This window comes from Dermacentor andersoni, chromosome 4, assembly GCF_023375885.2.
Source record: "Dermacentor andersoni chromosome 4, qqDerAnde1_hic_scaffold, whole genome shotgun sequence".
NCBI lineage: Eukaryota > Metazoa > Arthropoda > Arachnida > Ixodida > Ixodidae > Dermacentor > Dermacentor andersoni.
Window position 1 is genome coordinate 94,600,947 of NC_092817.1, and position 26,004 is coordinate 94,626,950.

General features: G+C 49.0%; 1 protein-coding gene across 2 annotated transcripts in view; it reads right to left on the reverse strand.

Moving 5' to 3' along the window:
• Positions 1 to 25,754, reverse strand: part of LOC126536501 (epidermal retinol dehydrogenase 2) — a 77,649-nt gene extending 51,895 nt beyond the window's left edge. Inside the window, exon 1 of one of the 2 annotated variants that reach the window (XM_050183495.3) lies at positions 24,962 to 25,748. In XM_050183495.3, coding sequence (XP_050039452.1) covers positions 24,962 to 25,432 — 471 coding nt within the window. In that variant the 5' untranslated portion in view covers positions 25,433 to 25,748. Of the gene's footprint in view, positions 1 to 24,961 lie in introns of both variants that reach the window. The other variant, XM_050183496.3, reaches the window with a different exon arrangement.
• Between the last annotated feature and the right edge of the window lie 250 nt (positions 25,755 to 26,004).

Consider the following 26,004-nt stretch of genomic DNA (forward strand, 5'->3'; position numbering starts at 1 on the left):
AGTGTAAGCAGAATTCCGCAGGATGATATAAATAATTCTACAAACAAAATTTAATTGTCTAGCATTTAATTACATGCTTCACTTAGATTCCAACATGTGCGTTGAACCTACGCATTTTTTTTTGTCGCTAGGTGTACTACAATATGCATCGACTGCGCCGCCAGCGATACAGCCTTCAGCCATTGCCGCTCAGACGGGCTTGCAGTGAAAGGCTTCCAGCGTTTCCCCGAAATGCGCGCAACGAACACTTTCGATGCCGCGCAGGCAAACAGCCGTAAATGCAAGCGTTCGACGAAGGTTTCGTAATTGCGGGGACGGCCCGGCCGCGACCAACGCGTCGTATAGATGCAGCAGCCCGAGCATTTAGTGCGGCGGAAGGATTCACCCGCAGAACAGCCGCACGTGTTCAGATATTGCAAAAGGCATATACCGCAACCCGTCAAGGCCGTTGCACGCATGCGTGTAATACTCCCGGCGACAATCGCAGTAAGAAAACCCAACCGCTTGCCATCCTCAGAACGTAGAAGATGCAGCAATGGCCCCTTACTGTGCGTCTATGCAGTACGAAACGGTAAGTGAGGAAGTGAGGAATAAATAAAAGTGTGGGGAGACAAAAGAAGCAGCAAGCTCGGTGAATAATTTCGCCCTGCATGCGCAGTCTGCAGCGATGTGAAGGTCATTAGGTGCGCGTCAACCGATTCAGACCTATTAATTAGAATCTGTCAATTAAAGCTCTCTAGCAACTTCGGTGGTTAGCTTTCCTGTGAAGGTGACTTGCGGCGTGGAGGAACTAATCAGACCTTTAACCCTAACCCATATAGTTTAAATGTTCCTCGTTATCTAAAGCGTGCGCGTTTGCGTGCGTGTATGCACGCGTGTGTGTGTTTGTGTGAGTGCGCGCGCGTGTGTATGTGTGCGTGTGAGTGCGCTCCTTGCTTACTTATGCGAAAAAAGAAGGCGCGGAGGAAAAGCCAAGTTGCGCGCTATACCGCCATCAGTGAAGTATGGAACAAAAAAGATATAATGGGAAATGAATTTTGCTCGAAGCAGCAAGGCCGTTGAGCATCCGTGGCCAAATGGCTGATCAGTGTTCCGCTCGTATACAATCAGGCACTCCCACTATAGATTGTCCCGAAACTTGTAAGCCACGCGTGAGCACGTTCGACTCCCGACTCGCCATGGACATTTGCGCGGCAATCACCTGCCTCTTCTCGCACGTCGCTCTCACTAAAGGCCGTCTCATTGATCCGCCCGGGGACGACCGCGCGGCAAACCGAAAATAGCAATGCGCAAGGTCTCTAAACGTGGACCGTCAGGGGCACAACGAGCGGCAATCACGCCGTGGCTCTCGCCAAGCGAAAGTGCCGTCACGCCGCATTTGGCCGCCGTCTCGACGACCTCGCGTGCACGAGCCGAGACCGTGGAAAACAAAAGCAGGCAAACGAGGCGAGCTGCCAATAACAGGGCTCGAACGCAGACGACTCGTGTATGCGTTATGCGTCGGCGAGCGCGATTGAAAGTGACGCGCTGTGCTCCATGCATGCGATATTGCAAGCGGCTTTGGAATTATTGACAGGCTGCAACGTAGAAAGGTACCTGAGCCAAAGCTCCACATTAAAGCTACATTGAAGAGCAATATTAGGCTGCTCTACTGTGTATCTTTAATGTGGAGGTTAAGCGCAGGCAGATATGTGACAGCTGGTGAATGCTGACCTCCGTTCAGTTGTTAGCAGACTGACATACGAGTACATGCCGCGTGGTCGGCAGCGATTTCCTTCCCTTTCCTTCCTTTTTCGTTATCCTTATAATAAACAAGCGGTTACTGCTACATCAACAGTGTTTTTGTGTATTTAACCGCTTATGAACGGGGCCTCCGCGTCGTGTCCGGTATCGATAAACCTATACAATGCGCAGCGACACTGCCATTGTTTTCGTCATGGTCAATAACATCGGCGCTCGCATGCCTGCCCTCTGCAACGTTTTCATAGACCAGCTATCTGTTAGCCATCCGTATACTGTATCGAGTCGGTGGTTGAGTGGAACGAATAGCAGCGTGCGTGCGTATGTGGCGCGCACGTGGTCGCCCTCATTGACCTCTTTGCTCGTCCTCCGTGACTTCTGCGGAGAGTTGCTCCGGGTAAATTTCGGTCAAAAGTTGAACAAATGGTCTCCTCCTAAACATGCAGAACGGCGCGTACGGACTGATCACTGGTTTCCCGCCGGATGTAGACAAAAGCCACAGCTCCCTGACACTTGAATGAGAGAGAGAGAGAGAGAGAGAGAGAGAGAGAGAGAGAGAGAGAGAGAGAGAGAGAGAGAGGCGCAAGCTACAGCGGAGCAAATGGAGCAGAGAGTACGGAGCACTTCGCTGTGCACGGCGCCTGGGAATGGAGGCTGTTACAACCTCGGATCGCCTACTCATGCGCAGAAATCACGATAGCTGTTCTCGGCAGAGCTGATCTGGACGTTAGTCGAGCGCCGTACCCACTAATTTGGCAGGCCATTAGCATATAAGCTTGCACCACACGTGAAAGGCAAACCATCGACAGCGCCCTGACTCACAGGTGTAGCTTAACTAGAGACATTGTGAAGGCTGCAGTATAAATCGTGACGCCTATGCACAAACCACGCACACACTGGAACCGATCACCCTTTTACCGAGCCTTATGGACAAGGCCCTCAGCTGCACTAAATGCAACGCTACGCGGCTTAGGTTTGAACGCGATGAAGCGGTCTCGAGTAAGCAATAGATCACGTCGAGGGCATCCAGTCTTTCTTTCTTCCGTCTTGCGATGCCAGCCTTGGTACAGCGTGGCGCGTTCTCCCTGCAAATTACCGTACCCTATCCCACAGCCTTCCGGGGCTGCTGGCCCTGAATTTCCGCAACAGCTTGCTGTCTTTCAAATGCGCTTCATTCGTCTATACCTGCGCTAAGAACAGCATCCACACCAAGTCAGAGCCTTGGCTCGTCATCTCCAAGTAAAGACTCGCTGTATATCAGATGCCGCTGCCACGAAAGACCCAAGGATTTTTCTCTGAGTGGGCGATGCCGCTGCGTAAATTGCTTGTCTCTTCGAGAAGCAGTTCGCAACGCTACACGGCCTATTGGTGTGGTGCGAAGGAGTGGCCTCAAGGCTTCACCGTGTCATTGTTGTTATTATTTGTACAGGAGGCTAATGCTAACTTAGGTGTGTACACCACAACTTTCAGCAGCTGTAGAATAGCTCCTTGTTTATTTTCGCCCTCTTGTATTGAAATGACATTGGCGAACAGTCCACAGAAGCCCTGAGACGTGAAATGGCAGCTCTCTCTCTCTCTCTCTCTCTCTCTCACACACACACACACACACACACACACACACACACACACACACACACACACACACACACACACACACACACACACGCGCGCGCGCGCGCGCGCACACGCACACACACACACACACACACCACCACCACCACCACCACCACCTTTCCGCTTCATCTCTCTTTATCTTTCTCTCTGTGCCTTACTGATGCCGCTGTAAGGGTGTCACGGCCCAGTAAGGCAACTGTTAGCCGTGCTACCCAAGGCCATTTTGTAAGAGTTTCTCGAATAAGGAAACCAAGGAAAAGAAGAAGTATGGCGTCACACTGGCGCACCGGCGATTCCATTTAGGCACGAAAATTAAATTTAAAAGAATAATTATAAGGCTGTCATATTTTGCTGTAGTAATCAGCCTTTTCCCCCACATCTAACAACAAATTGCGGGGTTTTAAAGGCCCCTCACCAGGTCTGGCCATTTTGAGCTGACAAGCGCAGAGCATACAATGCGAGATAACGATCGTGTCTGCAAAGTATTACATCGCTACGCGCCGCGGAATAGTCCGAAATTTCAAATGCAACGCCGTTTGCCCTTCTCCTCGAGGCCGCTGCGCTCCAAGCCGGAGGATGACGTACACGTGCTAGTGCGCCTACGCACACGTGTTCGCGCTGTGACGTCGCTCATGGCGACACGTGACTTCGAGAATTATTCAAACCAACATCTGGAATTTGTATAATATGTTGCTAGAATAGGCGAATTAATGCTTAGAGAAATAATAAAACACCCAAACCGAATGTTTGCATGTTTTTTTTTTTTTTTCCTTCGCACCGCAGCAAGAGAGATGTACTTCCGCTTTGTCTGCTTGTTCCCACGTCGTGCAGTCGCGCGCGCAGTCACCGAAACAATGTTATTTTCTACCGTGTCCCAGCACGGGATCATGCTCTGTGATCCGCTTGTGTCTGCCTCAATATTCGTCTAGCCTAGACTTATACCACTAGCCAGGTGTCCTCCTGCACAGCTCGCGTGCGACGCCGTCAGCGGAAGTGCGCTACGCCGCAAAAAAAGCGAGGAGAAAAAAAATGAAGGTGGGGCCCCTAACGTATGCGTCACGCGATCATCGAAGTCCGGTATGGGAGAACGTAGGGAAGGAATTTCATTTGCGGACGCTAGACGGGGCAAGTGGAGAGAGTGTCTCGTTTCGCAGTGGAGCTCGCCTCCTGAAGTCATGGGTTCGCGGCACAGAAATATTTATATCTCGGGTATTAAGGAGCCGATTTGAAAAATTTCTTGTGGCAGAACGCTCGCTAGAGGACACGTAACAACTTCCAGCGTATAATCGAAGTTTACTGTGTGGCCTGGTGAGGGGCCCTTTAACGCCCATGCACTGCGGCTATGAGAAACGTCGCAATGAAGAGCTCCTGATTAATTTTGACAGCGCGATCGCTTATTTTCTTTCCTTCAATTTTACGCATGTGCTGTGCCGGCGCCTTCTTGCTGGATGCACTCGCTTTTACGGTGTACTTTACCTCTTCCTATATCCTCTCCTCCCCTCTAGAGTGTAGGGTAGCAAATCGGATATTCCCACCTGGTTTATCTTCGTACATTTGCCTCTTTCTCTTTCTCCCTCTGAGCAAAGCAGCTCCCTCGGATTGTGCTCATCGCGAGACGCCGTATGAAGGGAACAGGTGGTCAACAGCTCGCAAGTCGATGTTTACGACTGCAGGCGGGTCCTCGCGGAAAAAAACCGACCGGTCGAAAGAGAAAATCACGCCAGCGACAACGATACCGGGCGCCTCGGCGCTGCCAGCCGTAAGCGGCCGTTACAGCAACCGGGTTCGGGTGCCCTTGAGCGCCCATATATGCGCTCGTCCCTATTCAGTACCTGTCCATTGGTTTGCTAAGTGAGCTTACGACACATCCATTGTGGCACGTCCGACCAAGTGCGACTGCGCGTTCCGCTGAGAAAGGCTGTCGCTCGTCAACGGGGCTCTTCGTGACGTGCTATACGAGGAAACATTTACGCACAACGCGACGCAGACAAAGGGGAGAACGCGCTTTGAATAAACGATGATCGCGTAAGGTGTTGCTCGAGTCCCTTATTTAGATGTCTCGACTTTCTCGTGTTGATGCCGCGCAAAAAAAGTAAAAAAATAAAAGAAGTTGGAGGGACACTTTACTTTTTAAACTTGACATTCTCTCTTTTCTTTTTCTTTTATAATGTTTACGCAATGGTCTAAAGCAAAGAGACAAGCAGGAAGAATCCAGCCCTTCAGTGGCTCATTTTCACGGAATCTCATAGTTTAGTTAACAATCGCGACAGGACAAGGATATAAAGAAGGTGGGAACTAACAGGATGTGCGCTGTTCTCACAACTGATCTTTTTATTGAGAACCAATACCCTTAAGTACAACGAAAACTGGCAAAAGCGATATTGCCAGCATCAAGTGACAGCGATCATAGCAAGACAGAGGTTCACGGGAAGATGCAGGTTTGAAGTGATCGACAGGGGTTGAACGAGGACTGTCGCTGGAACCGACGTTTAGACGAGGGGACATGTCAAAACCCTGGCTCTAGGGACGTTCCTTGTTGATTTCGCGCTCTTCGTGCTTCCTTCTACGGCCAGATATCCCCCTTTTCTGAAAGATGGCATATGTGACTCCAGTATTTTACACCAACGCTTCCCCAGGCGGTACGCTTTCTTGGCGTTGAGGCATTCTGTCTTTCACGCGTTACCCATTTGTCCTGAGGCTGCACGCCAGGTTATGGCGGTTTTTGGCGCCCCCTTTCACGTGCTTTATGCTTGTTGTTTTAGTATTTTTTTTTCAATATATTCCTCATTTGCCGTCATTACAAGGCAGCCAAAAGGAATTCAGCTGTCCTCTTTTGTTCATGTCTCTCCTGCCACAATTCAAATTAATTAGAAAACTTCCGTGACCTTATATGAATTCGCGAATAAGTTATGCCGTCCTTGTCCAGGCGAAAACAACACGCGTGCACGTCTGGGAACTCCGCGAGTTAGTTGCTTTTGCGAAAGGCCTTATGAATGTACAGAATGGCCTGGACGATTGTGTTGTGCGGTGGGAATTATTTTTGGAACTCCTCTTCATTTTCCTGTACCGACAGTTCCAGTGACTGCTAAAAATAGTAATTTCTCCTCACGGCGCGTCCTATATAGGAACTTATATAGATTTCATGTAGGAGACAGAGCTTCACAATTACGTGCAACTGACTTGATGCCGTAGGGCAAACTGACCTGAAAGAAATAGTTCCGGGGAGGTATTCCTGTTAGACCGGCGACAAGAACGATGACAGTGGCGTAGATCAGAACGTCACAAGCGCATTGGTCATCACTAAGGCGCCGACGAAGGCGAAGGCTTCTTCGCGAGGACAGGTTGGCTTTGCGACCGGCCGGCGGATCACAGCAGTGACCTGGAATGGTGACCAGGCATGGAATGCTGGAGACGGGTCTACAGCTCGGTGACAGCTTCTGAGCACGTGTCACTGTACAGTGCCTTCCTTTGCAATATGCCGTCGTTTCCTTTCTGCAAATCACGACCTTCAAGTTTCTCCTTGTATACTCCAGCGATCGCAGGACGCAGTGGCAATTAACGCCCAGCATGACACCGCGTCAACGGCGAATCATTGCGGCGTATCGAGTGCGCAGCTGTGCTGCAGGGTCAACGGTGTCCTGCTAATATCGAGATATCCGCGCGTGCATTCAGTGGCGCGCGTAAGCGCCTTTCACTCACGCGGTCCCCCAGAGCAGCGGATGGCGAAGGGCACCTACTGATGACGCGCGAGCTTTCGACCTTATACGTGGGCGCGCAGGTCGACACAATGGGCGGGGCTGACGATTGTATCCGCTCTGTCCGCTTGGTATGCAGGAGAAGTGACGGCATCCCGTCGTCTATACTGTACTCTGCTATACTCTGTAGACAGATTGCACCGAGATCATTTACTATACTGTCCCTCGCAATAGACGTGAAGCGTACGCGCGGGCGATGTAGCCATGCGAGGTGCAACATGTCACTCGTGCGAACTCTTGCTTGTATACGCAGACGAGACGACACGACGGACGGAAAGGTTTTGAGCTCGCCTAGATTAAATGCGCTGCTTCAAAGAACGCGTGATCGCAGTGTCATGTCTGTACGAAGCGAAACAACAAATAGGAGGATTAGCCTTTTAGCTATACGCCCGACTACCACGCTAAAGAACCAGCCAATAGCAGGCTCACACGATGTAAAGCGTTTCCTATCTTTCATGCTGAGTTATACGTGCTAGCCGAAATGGTTGTATACCTTCTGGAGCAGTCAGGCTCCACCACATGCGTCAAGATCATTTACAGTCCGAGCCTCGAGGTTCGAGTAATCTACCATGCCCTAACACGTCATTTGAAGGTAATGTTAATTAGGCACAAAGTTAGTGGCTAGCGGCGGTGATATCGGCCGTTGTCCCCAAGATAACGACTCGGGCTATGTGTTGTGGCCGCGGCAGGCAATGCCAAACTCGGAGCAACGGAATCAAACTGCTTATTTGGCAAACTAGGCCGTAACGGAAAGAATGAAACCACAGACACAGCAGTGAACGCCAGCAGACACATGACACGCGCGCAGGCGCATTTGCAAAGCGACGTCACGTGGCTGACGCAAGAACGATTCTGAGATAGCACGACACCATAATATGTTTACACGAATGCGACAGTGGCGTGTTGCCTTCTTTAGCGCAGCCGCGATAATTGCCATGCGACAGCGTGTACATGAGCCCCATCCAACTTCGTCTGAAACAAGCGGAAACCTGTTTCAGGCGATTTTCATTACTCCGGTGAGGGGAGGAGAGCCCGCGGTGGCAGCCGTCTCTGTCCCTCAACGCGACACGCCAGCGTTCACATGCACCACTCGAGACGACTCAAACCGTCTCGAACGTACCTGGCGCATCAATGCGCTTCGCCTTCCTAGCGCATTTCCGCCGTTTAAATTACTGCTATGCGCTGAAAAAGCGATGCGCCACATGTCGCATTGATGTAAACGCCGCTGGGTGTTGCGCCGACCGACAAGGAAAACGAGAGTGCCCCGGCGCAGGGGAAAGGGGCAGTCATCAAGGCCACGGTGAATGGCCTCTGCCAGCACCCATCACCATGTGGTCGCGCCAGATACGGATCTCTCGCATTCACGCCGATCGCTTCGATCGACGAGAGCCATACACTCTCCGCGCGAGGAAGGCCTTCGCGACGTCGCGTTACCGCGCGCCGTACTCCGGGATTTTTCCTCGTGACACCGCTGCACGGAAGGAGCGGGAGGCGTGCTGCTTCTCGCGCCTCCGGCGACGCTTGCGCTTGAGAGTGAGTTGCATGCAGTGTTGCCGCCGCTGTCACATGCATATTCCAACGTTTTAGGCGGAAAGCTATAAATATACACCTCGTTAAGCTCCCTGAGGGCAACATCGCATGCGTTCACGCTATCTAATATCGTGTAACAGACGCGCACATTACACATACTGGATTTGTTACGATCGATTTTCTTTTTCCTTTTATATTTGTATGAAGATGCCCGTCCAATTCCAGAATTGCAGAAAGTGCGTACTCGAAGGCTACCTATTAGGACAACGATTATTAGAGTTCTTTGGCGCTATAGCTTGGAACACTGTGCCTGTGGAAATAAAAGTAACCAGAAATTTTGATCTTGTGTAAACGCTTCTTCTTGTCTAGCCGAACGTAACAACTCTTCCTTAAAGAAAGTAATTGTTCATGTAAACAATGTTCATACTCACTGAGCAGATATCTACTTGGTTGACCTGTATATGTATTTTTATTTATTAGACCAGCTACTAGCCACATAGGCTATTGGTCCAACTATCATTGTACGCATTCCTTAAATTGTTGAAATAAAGCCCACTTTTTGATTGATTGATTGATTGATTGATTGATTGAACTCAGTACGAGCTTCACCCGCATAACAGCAGTGCGCGTGCTTCTGCACCCTTCAAAACATGGTTCCCGACGAACTCCGACATTGAAGCAAGTTCGTTTGCCTCGTGACGTCTCGGAAAGGGGGCGGACGTAATCGGCTGGCGCACCTATACAAATTCTCTCGCTTGGGCAGCGGTGTATTTGCCCCTACATTCTTATGTTGTTACCGACTGCAGTTGGTGCATTGTTTCGACATCTTTAAAATTATTATTGCACGTGATTGGGGAGATGCTCGAGCGCGACTGTATAGGAGGCGCCGGTTGTTCGTCTGCTCGGACAAGTGTAAAATGTGCATAAAAAAACAATGCAAATGCGAGCAAGAAGAACAGACATAAAACGAGAGCGTTTTTTAAAAACTGTGCACGTATAACCACGTTGCGTATCGAGCGACGTCAACAGGCGTGCGAATCGCAGTCGCACGCTCGTATTCCGAAAGTACCATAACGCTGTGCACCATTCCCATATCACGCAGCCAGCCGGGGCCAAGAACCGTCTACATTCGTTGTCTGAAAAGTATCATGGGCAGTTCAAAAATTATTTTCAAGAAAAGCAAGAAAGAAATAGGCAGACGAATCTGAGGCTAGCCTCACAGACATGCTGTCTGTCTGTGGCATGACAACGGTGCTTTTACACAGGGCGAATTTTCAGCCAGTGCTCGGACTTCGAAGTCAGCAGTGTCTCTGCTAAGAGACCGTCTCCTCCAGTCAAAAAAGCTCTCTAATTTAGGTGAGCGAAGGAAGCTGAAGTTAGAAGTCGATTCTGAGGCTGGTCGCCAGCAGTTGCCAATAAAGCAACGCTGTGTGGACAGAAGGCCCAGCAGCATACCCTCCTTTCTCCCCCCTCCCCCGTGTTTATATATATATGCATATATAAAGGACTCTGCACACACTAACACTCAGTACGATGACTCGTGCAGTTTACAAAAGATGTCACAATCAGGAAGACAGCAAAATAATATTTTGGACAATCACTGCAGCACACGAAATTCAAAGCATATACGGCGAGTCGTTCAGACAGAACGAATTCCGGTACTCTTTCTTGGCCTCGGACTCCCGATCAACACCAGCAATAAGCCACTCCGTTTTGACGCGCTCATCGGAACATTTTACAACTTTTTTGCTGAAGGGCTTGTTTTCTCAACGAGAACGCGTCGAAAAGCCTCGGCCTATGTCCATGCATTACAGTAATATGGTGCGCACTACAGCCATGATCTCTGTTTCCTCGCATAATATATGAATATTATAACATTTAATTCTACTTTAACAGAACATTTCACCGAATACAGAACATTTCAAATTATTTCAACGAGAACTAAATTGTAACGCAAAAAAAAAAGCTTCTATAACGACTTTTGTAAGGTCACAGACACAACAAAAATCGTGCGCACAGCTCAAATATGGCGCGGTGAGTCTTTCTCACGGCGAAGTTACAGCAGCACTTCGCGCAACGGGATACATCCTCGTTTCCGTTCGGGTTGCTGGAGCAGCACTTCGCCAGGCGCGAGCACCAGGAATAAAACCGCCCAGCCACAACAAAACAATATTTAATTAATAAACTTTGAAATTAGATGAGCTCAGAACACCCAACCGTTCGGGCAAATGTTCGGGCAAACGCCTCGCTCACAGGCGCTACGATTGATTCGTCGTTGCGCATGCGTGATGGTGCGCCCACTCTCGAATGAGGCGTCGGCCTCATTTATAGCATCATTCCGATCACGCGGTGGAAGCCGTCGGCACGCGCAGTCCGTGAGACGCTGACGTGCTATCGCAGATCCCGACGAGCAAAAAGTACGCAAAGTACTTCCAGATACAGGGAGCGGCCGCATGCTCATCAATGAGGTGAAAGAGAAAGGATGTAAAGCGCCTGAGAAGCATGAGCGAAGCTGTCTCCTCTTGCCCTCCCCCCAATGTATGCAGCAATCCTCTCTTCCGGTTAGCTTTCATCCATTCCTCATCTATCTCTTCCTTCCTTCCTTCCTTCATTCCTTCTTCTCTCTCTCTCTCTCTCTCTCTCTCTCTCTCTCTCTCTCTCCACAGCTATGCGATCTTCTAGCTTCCTGGTTAGCGACCGCACAGGAAAAACGTACATCAAGGGTTCGATCCCCGGACCTGGACACATTCTTCATTAACTGCGACGCTTTGTTTCTGAAAAACCCTTATGGGGCTTTCCTTTGTAGGTTCACGGGATTCTAAGGTGGACGACATTTTTTTTTCCCTCATGAAACATACTCCGTCTGGATCTCCGCAGTACAGATTAGAAACCACATGTGTGCGTGAGGTGCTTGACCGAGTATTTGCAAAGCCAATCATGCCGAAGATGTCATCCTCTCTACACACACACCGCCCTCCGACTTTGGACACCACAGTGCGCTAACGTTACCGTCAATCGCGCACCGATGTTTCCTTCACTCCACTGCTTCGCGGGTTTAGCCCAATCGCCAGTCCCTCTGACGTGCACTCTTTGTCATCTCTATACCAGCTTCTCAGCACGAAGCTGTGCCCAAAATGTCCGGCGCGAAACGCTAGAAAGAGGTCAGAATATAGATAAGATCCACATCAGCAATGACTGTGCGCGTAGGCCTACATACCGTGCGTCTTGGCTCACATCGGCCTCATGAATGAAATATGGCGCATTTCACGTCGAAAGGAATGAACGCAATCCAAGCGCGGCAATCAGATTACTTGAGGAATAAAAGCCTCCCTTTCCTTGGAATGTCCCCCTCCGTAATGGCGATCACGCGTCGCAGCGCGAACCGACCTTCCGCATCCGAAGCGGGAAAGAAATGGAGAAACAATGCCGATTGAGCAATTCCAGGCCTCCAGGAAAGCTCGGTATTTGGCGCCTTCGGCAAGCCAGAAACGGTTGCATCTTGCATCGTCACTTTTGCTGATGACGTACGCCGCGTTCAGGTAAACCAAGCGGAAAACATGCAAAAGAAAACAAACGAAGAGCTATATACGCCGCAGTGACTAAGTTCGCTCGAATCCGGTGACGGTGGTGATTGTGTATTAGCGCACATCCACTTTGAAAGGAAGAAACACGCGCTCACGCCGGGAAATTATCACATATAAAGGAGAGTTCCTCTTTCCTCGTCGTGCCTGTGTCTTAATGTTAGCGATGCGTGAAAACCTGAGTCGACCTTTTGCGCTCATAATGCTAAAGCAAAAATAAAACATAAAGGTTGCACGTATCCAGACCTCCAGGAAGACTATATCTAAAGCGAGCGCCTTCGAGAACCAGGAACGACTGGTGTGCTGCCACTTTCCTTTAGTGTGGCGGTACTCGGAGCTTAAACAAATCTGGAAGTGGACAAACAAACAAACAAACAAACAAACAAACAAACGACCACACCAACCGGCCCCGCTCGGGAGACTGGCTGCTTTTGCGGCGGCGGCGGCGTCGAAATCAGGGACGCGTGGTGAACGGCCTCAAACGCGGCGGCCTAGCAGCAGACGACGGCAGCCGTGATCGTGACGTCACATCGAAGACCCGCCGATGTCGGCCTTCGCGAGCAGACGTTGCGACAGCGAGGAAGTAAGCGGGCGCCCAATTACCAACACCAGCTGGACGATAGCAGATAACGGCTGCCCGTGACGTCATAATTGGGACCACGCACGGTGAGCAACTCTTTCGAGGCACGCTGGCAAAGCAGTCCTTTACCAGTGCACTTGATTGGCGTTCCGCTGATAGCCATACCCAGCTGTCGTGACGTCACGGTGGCAAGAACAGTAAGCTAGTTTCGATGCAAGACGAAAGTGAGTGGTCGGGAGCCTGACTCAACGATTAGGTCGCGCGGTGACTTCGACGGATTAGGCGATCAAATAGCCATTGGTTCTCCAGCATTGCGAACGTGATGACGTCAGCGCAAACAATATTAGGCTTCTGTTGCACTAGCTTCGGCTTCATAACCTCTTCGTTACCTAAAGTATCCTCACGCAAATATTTCGGCTCCTCAAACGACGGCGACGACATCGCGATGCCATGACATCACTGTACTCAACAACGTGATCAGCCCTACTATTAAGTTGGATGGTCGATAAGGTGCACACACATTTATCACACAAGTTACTGCACGCAAATATCCACCGCATTTCTGTCAACTGTGCACGTGTACTTATGCTGCAAGAGACAAGGCCACGCGGACAACTAAAATGCTTTTAGAACCTACGACGGTACAATAATACTCGACGCAGGTGCCGCAATTAAGTTTGATTTTTTAATTTTTTCTCAGGCTCGCTAATTTTCGCACATGCTACCATTGTCTGAGAGAAGTCGCTGAGCGAAAAAAATTAAAAAAAAAAGGGGGGGGGGGGGGGCGTGATCGCGCAAAAGGAGCCGAGGCAGGGAAGTAATAGGCGGATTATTTTTGTTTTAATCGCACATCTTAGGGATGGATAGAATACAGCGCCAGAGAGAGAGAGAGAGAGAGAGAGTAATATAGGAAGGCAGGGATGTTAACCAGTCAATATTCTGGTTGGCTACCCTACGCTGGGGGAAGGGAGAAGGGGAAGCGAGAGAAGGGAGAGAGAAGGTGTAGATACGTGTACGGACAGCACTTGAGTTAAAGACGCTCGCGCAAACCAGAAGTTCTGAGAAAGCATAAAAGTGCCTTCACTGCCTTCTGAGCCGATGATCGGTCGGGACGGTGCTCTAGTAACGTCTGTTCACTCAGAGGACGATCATCTAATTTCCTCAATGTGTTGGACAAAGATTGTCTTTGTGCTTGAAATTGAGGACAACGGCACAATAAGAGCGGTGGACTGTAGAGAAAGACCCAACACTGATACAGCGCCAGAAATCTGAAGACGCCCAAGTGTTACGCTCGATGTGTAAGCCCACTCACATGATCTCCCTTCAACAGCCTTTTTAGGAAATATCAGGCGAACTATACCTCTCCCGGCGGTGCAACGTACGCCCGCTATCAGACAAAGCATTCAATATCGGTATATATACTTTCCCAGAACGAAACACTTGACAACAAGACATCCAGAGTGGGATTATCGCGCAGCGCTCTGATACACTTCATCTCGGTCAGTATACGCCCCACTGAAAGCTTATTATCAGAGTCCGAAGGTGCTCGTGCTTTACGATTGCCCCCGATCGCTTCGGGGGATGAATTGCGGAGCGCCTTTGCGCTTTCACGCACGCAAGATACTTGTCCAGAGCACCTTCGATGCGAGCTCGCTCGAATCGAAGGAGCTCTGGTGGTCCCAGCGAGGTTGCCTTAATGAGGTTGCTCCAAAGATTTCGGGTCGAATTCACAATGCCTTTCTTTCGTAAACGTTCGAATAAAATATATATAGCGTCAGGATTGGCAGCAATTTGCTCTTACAAAAAAATTCTCGCGCAAGAGCTTTTCTTTTTTCTCTTCTGAATACGGGACCTGCATATTTAAATACAGAGCCCGTGGGACTTGAGTCTACACAGTAATGGTCGTTTCTTCTCCAACAAGATGACGTCTGCAAAGCGAGTTGTCCAATGCGACCCCTTGAATCAATGACAATTTTTCATACTACCGTATGCGCCGCATCGCCTAACCTGCGGCAAAATGCATTCCCACTGTACTCATGGAGCTTCCTAAGATACATCAATGGAATCTAGAAAACCATAATGTGAAACCCAAATGTATATATGGGAACGAATATCTATAGAAACTGGTGATACTGTTACAGGTTTCCTGCCAAGTGGACATGCCTTTAGCGCTCACTGAATTTAATTACGCGATTGTACCATGTGCGATAGAGTCATCAGTTAAATGTACGTTAGCCACCAAGATTAATTGAAATAAAGAGTTTATTGGCGATTATCTGACCATTCGCGAGGTCCACCGCGATCATGACGGATGCGTCCCTGAGCTATATATATATATATATATATATATATATATATATATATATATATATATATGTATATATATATATATATACCAATCAAATGAAACTTTATTTAACTGAAGAAGAGAAGGCGGAGTGGCTGGAAAAAGCGGCTTCACTGCAGCTTGACTAAGCCCGGTCCTCTCAGATATATATATATATATATATATATATATATATATATATATATATATATATATATGAACGAGGAGAAACGGGGTTAAGCGAGGGGCCCGATTTTTATTAGTCATCTGATAAGAAGCCAACAAAAACTGACACCAAGAACAACACAGGGGACATTACGTGCGCTTAATAAATGAAATAAAGAAACGATAAATTAATGGAAATGAAGGTGGTGAAAAAACAACTTGCCGCAGGTGGGGAACGCTCCCACAACCTTCGCATTTATTTCATTCATTAAGCACAAGTAATTTCTCCTGTGTTGTCCTTGGTGTCAGTTATCAGATTACTATATATATATATATATATATATATATATATATATATCCAGTCGAATTACGAAAAATATAGAAGGAATAATTCAAGGATTCAAGGCCTGCCCTATGTGTCTGCCAATAGCAGTAAAACGCTAGAGCACTGTGTTGCTACCACCGCATGCAGGCACTGTATTGCTCCCCCCTGTGTGGCCCAATTAACAGCTTTTCTTTACCAAATGCTCTTTGCCATAGGCAGGTCGATCGCCTTCGCTAATGATAACTCCAGAATCGGGATTGGTGAGAATTTGCTCTCGCGAACAATTCTAGCTTGAGATCATGGCCATCATGGCGGTTTAAAACCCTGTCATTTTCCACACATTCGATTACCGAGGAATCCGATCCCCGCTACGCGAACCCCATGGGCGACTTCCGCTTGCTGAACGAAACAGCTCGCGGTTCCTGAGTTGCGAATTCTATGTTTCATATTCACGCTGCGTATCTTAGTGGAATATGCCACTGCTGGATCGGGTTTCCCATATTGGTGCAACTCGCCGTGAGATCGCTCTATTACGAAGGAAGCTATGTTATAGCCACAACAATATGCAGTGACCTCCGACTGATGTATCAACCATGGCGCCCAGAGCAACACGCCGACACACGCACACGCACAAAAAAAAAAAAAAAAGAATAAAGCTATAGACACAAGGTCGGGTGCGCGAACTCGTAGAATAACTCGGCATAATGCCAGGAGAGGACAGTGGGGCACGTGCGCATAAAGAAGTACGCTATAGCAAGCGCTACCGGAACGCAGAGGGAAATAGTTCGTTTGTTGTCTGAACTTTCGCACGTGCGAAGGGCAGTGATAAAATGCGAGGACGCCGCACTTGTATATACGCGAACGGAGCGCCGTCGTGAAAGTATTATGCGTGTTGAGCAAATAAACTGCTTCGAGGAAAAATGTTTACAGAGCCGTGTCGAAATTCACAGAAGATCGACGCCCCGACTCGGCAAGCGTTCCCGGAAGGCTGGAACAACACATTTCTTTCGCCACTCTTCCGGCCGTAGTCCCAGTTTGCTGCTGTTGTCTTGATACTTTTTTCGAGATCTAACTATATCACACTAAGAATCGGGAGCATCGCTAAAATGAGGCATAAGAGATGCTAAGCACAAAGATGCCAATCCTGAGGAAGTTCGCATCTCTCAGTGGCGTGAAGAGAGAATGTGTTTCCGGATGGAGCTGGTTGCGTAGGGCTAGACTAGAACAGATAAAGAACAGCTTTACGCTCAAACCAAGACGCGCACCTCGCGATAGGAAGCGGCGCTGACATAATTTCCCCGAGACGCGACTTTCCGGGATACCGATGAGGAACAGCGCCCGCAGACTATAGCGCTGATTAAGCGCCAAAAAAGAGAGAGGGACATCGGGAGCGATCGAAAAGGTGAATATGTTGAAAGCGGTTTTACCACCGGCCACAACGCTCCCAAAGTGTGACGTTATGGAAACATGACGTCACACTCCGCGCAAAGCGTGGACCACCGTGCCACGAAATCCCAACTAGTTTACTGCGACGACAACAGGGCCTCGCAGCGAACGTCCTTGTTTCGCTTGCTTTATTCCTCAAATAATTGGGTTTTCTACCCAAAAAAAAAAAAAAAAACATTTTTTTTTTTAGGTTAGGCTGAGGTGTACGCGCGCAAGGTCGACTTCGTCCGCTAACAGTGTTCCCTAAGGAAGTGCGTGAACAGACGCCACAAACCTCAAGAGCCTGCGAATGGTGCGTGATAACTCAGTGGTTATAGGGCAACTGGGTCCACATTCACAAAAAAGCTATCACGCTACGTTTGTTCGTAAGAGCTTACTCCAGCTAATCATAATGCTGGACATCTCATTAGCGAGGGCAGTCGACCAATGGCAAAGAGCACTTACGAACAAAGAACTTTGTGAATTCTGCCTCCGGCTGCTAGGTGCGCATTGCCGAAGGGGCACGAGTTCTCCACAGTGGCTGTCGTGGACAAAAATTTGAGTTTTCTTCAGTCATATGATGAGAGTGCAGCGGAGGATGAGGAGGAGGCCTGACGACACGACGACGTGGTAACAAAAAATACGGATACAAAAAGAAAGAGAGAGATAGAGAGAGAGAGAGGAAAAAAAAAAGAGAAACTGAGTTTCGGTATATCAGCTCCCGTTGCAGCAGAAGTTACGAAACATCGCCAAAAACCGCAGCTAATTCACATTTATCCCCTCCTCCCAAAACCTTCTGCCCAGGTGGCAATGGAGGTAAGGAGAAACTGAAAGCGAATAAATCAAGAAAGAAAAAAAGAAACGATGTCGCAGCTTAGGTCTGGTTACGGCGCGTATAGATTAAACCGGCCGCCGTGTTTGTTGTTATCGCGATGAGCCACGAGACGCGGGGGCCTGTGCGCGCGGCGGACTTGGCTCTTCCGACAACCGAAGCCGGCTCAGATCGGACTGTAGATGCTGGGAGGGTCAACGACCGCCGCGGCCTCCTGTGGCTTATCGTCAGCTGCTCCCGTACACCCTACGCAAAAGCATCCACTCTCTACTGGTCGGGCCGCGATTACAGCTGTTCTGTTGCACAGATACTGTTTTACAGTGGCTATGTCGCAAATCATATGAACTGGCTGTTCCGCTATTCACGAAAGTAGTTCATAGCAAATCGTGATAGTTAGTGAACGAGAAGCATTTGTTTGTAAGTTCTATTTGCCATGAACTGTCATCTGCTCTTACGAGCAGGTTTAGCGTAAGAGCATCTTTGCAAATACTGGCCCGTATTCACAAAAGAGTTCTTGCGCCTAAATAAATTCGGCCTCTGTGACCCGTTCCATGCACGCGCAATCAGAAATAGCGATTACCTAACGACAGATTCCTCTGGAGCATATTTTTTTTTCCTACGGGCGCACAACACACGCGTTGATTGATTGTATGCTAGTGTTCAGTCGATCAGGGAAATACTGTAGCCGGCACATCAAACTAAGGCGGCAGCGAACTGACCAGTGGCTGCGTACCGCAGCATGATCTGAAGCACGGGCAACTATTCCAGCCAGCAGCAGGCGACAAGACAGCCACGACTGTCCTTCCGACAGCGAGCTGTTGAGCTTCGGCAGGGAGGCCCAGGTCCTTCAAATTGATCCGCATAGTCGGCGGCCGCTTCCCGCTTCCTCAAGAGCGCCGCGTGCAATTCGTCCCCTCACTTATACGCCTTCCCTCTCGTCGCCCCCGGAGCTGGAGCCTTTTATGGAAACTACAACAGGCGCCCCAAAACTATTCTGGGAGGCCGCTGTGCGGCGTCTTTGTAGGGTATACGCAACAATGTCGTCCATATATCCGTACGGCCTCGTCGGCCGAAGAAATGCGACTGCTCCGCCGTCAACCCCGAAGGCCGCAAAACGCAATTCAGTTCGCGCGGCTTCGTCACGCTGTGTCAAAGAAAAGCACGCCACAAAGCCTCCTAATTTTTCTCGGAGCGACAGCTACCGCAAGCCACTACACGAATAGGCCAGAACTTCATGCCACTTACCGCGATCTCGCTTGACGCACTCGAAAAGGGCGAGAAAGATTACTATACGCGTCTGTCCGTCAGCGTTAGTCGCCTATAGCACTTTCTTCTTTTTCCTGCTCATCGTTGCCGACCTCTGGCATTTACCGGCGCGATGCTCTTCCGCAATGTCACCGCATCATCGTGGCTATACGAAACCCGGCCAGCCGTACGGCCCAGCACGTTCCGTTCCACTTTAGAAGGTTACAGCTGTATACCGGTCCGAAGAAGCGTCTGTATATATCTGTCTGCTTCCAGCAATCGCGTTCGCCTTTTCTCCGTTTCCATGCAGTTTGAACTTCCATCGACATACACTTTGACATTTTGGAAATCTGCCATGCAATTCCAATCTCTGCGCAGCCAAACCGCGATTCTTAGTGCACGTACAGACGGCGTCAAAAGTATACGGACCGCGATATCTCGGAAAAAAAAAAGAAACGTTGAAATTCGGAACTGTTTGTGACCGTATGGCCAGTAAAAATCGTACGGCTGCTATGTTGTCCTCATATATTCTGGTTCAGGCTCGTAGTCCGATTACTAACTGCGGAAGTGTTCAGCTTTTTCTCAGATCCCGCGGTCCGTAAGCTTTTGGCGCGGAGTGCTGCTTAATTGAATGCTTTGTCAGCGTGCGGCTGCTCTGAGTTCGCAATGCTTGGAATGCAAATCCAAAGAGTAAACGTCGTCGCCGACAACGGACGTCGGGTGGAGAGGGGCCGTGATCCTTGCGGGACGTCCTTAGCGGAAAACAGACACACTGCCTCCGTGTAATTAGATGCAACCTTCTTCCACAGCAGAGGTCGCGCAGACTCGAACGGTTTGGGCAACCGGCGCAGTCAGAGCGCAACGTACCTTGGAAAGAATGTTCCAACGAGGTCGAGTATTCGCGTCATACCACCAACGTCCTTAATACGCAAGGGCAAGAGGAAACTGAACGAATAATAATAATAATAATAATAATAATAATAATAATAATAATAATAATAATAATAATAATAATAATAATAATAATAACAGAGAAAGCAAGGAGAGGGGGAAAGGCGGTTTAAACAGGACTTAGCCCGGTTTTCTACCCTGCACTGGGGGAAGTGGAAAATAGACAACGAAGTGTCCGTAATAACAAAGCCGTCAGACAAGAGAAAGGTGCGAATCGCCAGCGCTCCTACACAAGAACGCCCAGTATTTAAAGTCACGCAGGGTATTCCAGTCACTCCCCAAGGCCGTCAAGGAGCACGGCCGGGTTGCAGCGATTAAGCGCGCGAACGCTGCAGTCCGGCCGGGCAAGGAGGAACCGGGACGTGCGGGCGACTCCGGCCCACCGCCACAAACTGGACAGCGCAAACACGGATCTGTTTGCTCTGTCCAATACCCACATCTATCAGCGCGTGAACCCGCTGGCTCCGCTACGGCTATCGGGGGACGGCTCGCTGCGCCTTGTATATGCGACTTGCTATTGGACGGTATAGCCAGCGAGTCTCGCCCATTGCAGTCGTTTCACCGGCGCTTATTTCTTTTTCCTCAAGTCACTCCGAATTCGCAGAGCAACGATCACCGTATAAGCAGATTGTGCTGCCGAACAGCAATAAAAACGAACACGCACATGCGTCATCACGTATGTCCACGAATACGCGGCCGCATTCAACTTGTATAACTGCTGCAGCCCTAATCCGGGCAAGGGCACGGACTATCGCCTAGACGCCATCGAGATGTAGCTCACAACACGCGTCATCCTAGAAACCGTGACTACTGTACAGCAAGCATCGAATACCGGACAAACTGCCAACGCCTCAAGAGGGAATTAACATATGCGATAAACACCTACGGCCTAACGTTCACGAATTTTATCGTTCGTAAGTGGTCTTTGCCATTCGCTGGCCGCCTCCCCTAAGTATGATCAAACTACGGATTTTAAATGGTAGTCTATTGTTTGCCTAAAACACCAAACAATTCCGATTTACTAATGAAAGTCTATGCGCACATTCTCCAGTAACGTTTTACTAAACCTGGTGCATTGAACGTAGTTTTCGTAACTTCAGTTATTACTAGTTTCTCTTGGTGAAAAATGCTGTCCTGGTGCTTTGTAGTTTATGTACAGTGCTCACGGATTGAAATAGGACACGGAGCATTTAGTACAACCCTACATATGTGCAGAGTACGCGAGAGCACAATGTCATGTCGCTAGGAATTTGGTCACCAAAGGTGACGAGGGCTCCGATGTAAGTGTACGCGCCAGAATTACGTCGATGTGACACGAACTGCAGCCGGTTGAAGCGAAAGTATGCGCATTACTTAGCCCTAAATTGACGCCTTTCATTCCGTGAGCACTGTACATGCGTGTAGCAAAGTACGCGCATTTTTTGTAGCCTTTAAGCTGGCACTGTAAACCACGGAGACGTGTAACTAGTAAAATTGTTATAATTGCAAAATTTATTCGTATATCCCTGTCAGCTATGCGCAGCTATATGCACAAATGTAAGTAAACTTATGCTCATATTTGTACGTCCAGCATCAGGATCGCGTGGAATTTGATCGTGCGAACAATTCTAGCGTAAGTGCTTTCTATGAATATGAGCCCTCGTACCCTGTCTACTACCACCGGGACGGCCTTCCTCTGGATTACCACTGTTTACTGGAAGATTACGGTAAGGCAGCTCAAGAGGAATGTGGGTCGAAGGGGGAGAGGTATTCTCGACAGTGAAACTTCAAGGTTCTCTTTGATGGCTGAGATTACGATTACTGCATCACTATATGCCGCACGTTCATCTGACTCTGTCGCTACTATACACCATGCACCCCAAGGTTTCTTCACACAAACCGAAATAGCGCGTTAAGCTTTGCTTTCTTTCTTCCTTTCTTTTTTTTTTTATTCGTCGGAACGCGACTCGTAAGCTGTACTGTCGCAGAAATTTGTTCTTGAAGTTGTGGCTTCTTGGTGATACCACGAAACTCACTGGCTTGATTTCGGTTTCCTACAACTACCCCGTTGTTGGCGCATTACCCATAAGGAGGAGGGGAGGAGGGCGGGGGCGTGCTTATCGTCAGCGTAATAACGTGTACTGGTGAACCCAGCGCTAACTTGTTGAGTCTGCCTTTTTGCCGAAACACTGCAGCTCGTCACTTACGTCGGAAACGATTGACTTCGCTTTCGTAAGCTCAGCAAAAAACCAACACCGCAGGGCCACGTCTAGGAACAGATATACGAGTACACAGAGGTTCACAGCAAATTTGCACACTTTTATCTGGCCTTGAACGGCTGAGTCCCCTCATGGGCAGTCTCCTAAACAATCTTGAATGTGCAAAACGTTAATACAAAGGAGCTTTACGCGTTGAGGCCTCTTTAGATATTTGGCAGGGTGAAACGATTTCACTGCTTATACACAACGATCTACTAAGTATACCCACATTAATTGAAATGTATGTACTTTTTAAAGCTTTCTCTGAGAGAATAATATACTTGTGCAACAGCACGAAACCAACTCATTAAACACACTGGCCTTGAAAGCGGAACACTGTGTTATCTTCTTCTGCGCTTTGATGTCGCTGTCTTGCAAAGGTTCACATTGAAGAGAGGCACAGGTGCTTTTCAGTGTGTGCGAGTGATTTTTAGGAAGAGTGAAGAGATAAGTGCAGCGCCGTAACTGACTCTCAGGCGAGGTCACCTGTTGCAAGTGGGTATACAAAACGCATGTGTTGCCACAGCCCTTACGCTTTCGAACAGGTGCATATCTATAGAACGGCCCGAAAGTTGTTAAACGCTCCCTGTTGTAGACGCTTGCTTCAGTTTCACGGACTCGCTAAAAGATAAGTACGAGTAACTGTGAGCCAAATATTGCTGCGTGGCTACGATCTCACTTAACGTCTAGGACGTCATAGTCCTGCCCGGGCCTTTTGGCAGCTGTCCTTTTTTTTTTTAATCTTTCTGTCCCCCTTTCCCTTTCCCCAGTGTAGGGTAGCCAACCGGGCTCAGTCCTGGTTAACCTCCCTACCTTTCATTTATCATTTTCTCTCTCTCTCTTTGGCAGCTGACCGGATTAACGCGCCGCCTATCAAATGTGGGGGCCGCGGCGAGCTCCCGATGCTCTGTGCGTTGATAAAGTATCCACATCTCTCCACTGGCTTACACTGCGGAACGCTGAAATGGGCACTGCCTGGAAACGATCTGAGGCGATGGTTGGTAGCGCTGGAGAAACTAGGTATAGACGGTCGTCCCGCCCAACACAGAGCGTTTCGCTTACCTAAAAAGAAAATGGCATACGGGATACGCGTTTTAATCAAAGCACGGCCATATTTATCATCTTCTACTCTCATGTCGCTTTATTATGCTTTTGTTCATTCTCATATTAACTATAACATTGAATCATGGGGAAACACTTATAACAGTCACCTAACTTCGTTGCAAGTCATTCAGAATCGAGCTATTCGGCTAATAACATTTTCACCTCGCAGCATTAGCGCAACTCGGCTGTTACATGTACATAATATTTTGAATGTGACTGACCTTGTTAAATATAACCTGGCCATATTTATTTTTAGGGCATTAAACAATGATATTCCAGTAACCATCATACCGAAGACATCCCTTACTAATACAAATAATACTAGATTTGCTGAAGATATTAACTTCATTTTACCCTTAGTTTGCACCAACTATGGTAAGCAGTCATTACACTTTTCAGCTTTATCTCTGTGGAATACATTACCATTCCTTTTAGAATTGTTCAAAGCTCACAGATTTCGTACAGAACTTATTTTCTTTTAGCTTCCTCCGACTTTCCCATTTGAGTATAGTATGAGTTGTATTACTAACTTTCTCTTTGTCTCTTGATTTCCTTCCCGCATATATATATATATATATATATATATATATATATATATATATATATATATATATATATATATATATATATATATATATATATATATATATATTTTACTTTCTTTCTTCTTAGCTATTTTTGTAGACTAAGTCGAAGCCTTGTTTTTGTTTAATACGTACATATGCTGCTTTTCTGTTCATTTATGCCTTGTCTCCTAAAACCTTTATTCGTAAATTTTTCATGTTGTCATTGTTGTATGTATTATTAATTCTAGTCATCATGCACAGGAGGTCCCATTTCAGTTTCTAACTACGGGACCTCCTTCTGTATATACATATGTTGTAATTACCCTCATTTTGTCATGAATAAAACTGATTCTGATTCTGAGCGCTGGTAACGCTAAACGCTCAGAACGAAAGCCCAGGTGTGCGCAGCCCGTCACACCATCCACGGCGTGCGTTCGCCGGCGCGTTTACAAAGATAGCAGCTATGACACGTACGTAGTGTTATACGAGCAAAACTCTGCATAATTTATTTATATGTGTGGGCGATACGGAGATTAAAAACGCTGACTTCAAGCGATGAAAGGTTTTGCCTCAATTTGTGGACGGGTCGGGCCACGCAAAAAAACACCCGCGATCCCGTATTCATTCGGCAGACACAAAAAAGTGCGTGCTGAGCATTTTAGGCGTGCCTCGAGAGCAGGCTTGGCGACGCTGCGTACGACGTTGGCGCGACTGATGTGTCGGTGCGCATTTCCGGCTCTCATAAACTCGCATACAGTCGACTGGCAGCAGGTACGTACAACACGTGTCACTGCCTCTACCCGACATGCTCTTGATCAACAGCGTTTGCCTCGGAAGCTACAGCCAGATCTGAGGCGATGCTAGAAGCGTGCGCGACTAAGTCGTCACGGACGGAATTCACGACTGCTCGTAACGTGGCGCCGCGTTCTCAGGCTGCACGCGTTTTCGCGCACCTGCCCGTGCGCACACACACGCACGCACTTACCCAGTAGTGGGCCAGGGTGTTGATCTGGAAAGTCCGCACGATCATCTCGTCGGGCAGGTCGAGAAGCCGCTTTCCAGACACGACGCCGGCGTTGTTGACGACGATGTCGACGCGACCGACCTCCTCGCGGACCCGGGCCGCGGTCTCGTACACGGTCTTGCTCTCGGCCACGTTGCACACGTAGGGCCAGGCCTTGCCGCCGGCTTCGCGGATCAGGCGCGCCGTTTCCTCGTTGCCCGCCCGGTCAATGTCCCAGAGCACTAGACGCGCCCCGCGCTGCGCGAACCGTAGCGAAAGCAGGCGGCCGATGCCGCTGCCGGCGCCCGTCACCAGCACCGTCTCGCAGGCCACGCTCTTGCGATGCAGGTACTTGCGCGGCACGAACTTCATCACGATCGCCTCGGCGATGTAGTACAGCACGAGAAACAAATTGTACGCGATGTGCCACACCTTGTTGCCCGACACCTCCATGGCGCTGGCTGATCCTCTTCGCTCTCCAACGAGACTGCTGTTGCTATACCACACCCCCGAGTACGTACTCACTCGGAGATCCAGAGAACGGCTCAACTCGGCAGCAAGCCCCGTCGGCGTTTGCTCCCCCGGTCTGTTCGTTCACGGCCCGACGCCGCGCACGCTGTGATAAACTTGGCAGCTGAGGGCCCCTTTCCGTCGAAACACGCTGTCTCCCTCTCACTCGCGTTCGTTTTCTCTCTCTCTCTCTCTGCACGTCACAACGGGTCCCGTACGGAGCAGGAAACTTTCTCGCCACTGTCGCCTCTCGCCTTCCCTTTGTCACCTCTCTTCCCCCATCATTGGCAGCTGGAGGGAATGCTGTTTTGCCGCGGCCACCGAGAGAGCGAAACTCCTTTCTCCCTCCCTCTTTGACTACCAAACTCTTTCTCGTCCACTGGGCATTGCCTTCTCCCTCCGTACTACCGCTACTACGCTACTACGGTCTCCCAGTCCTTCTCCCTTGGGGGACGAAGGTTGTTCACTCGTTCGCCGGGTTCTTGCAGTCGTTCCGTTGTCAAGTTCGGGGTGGC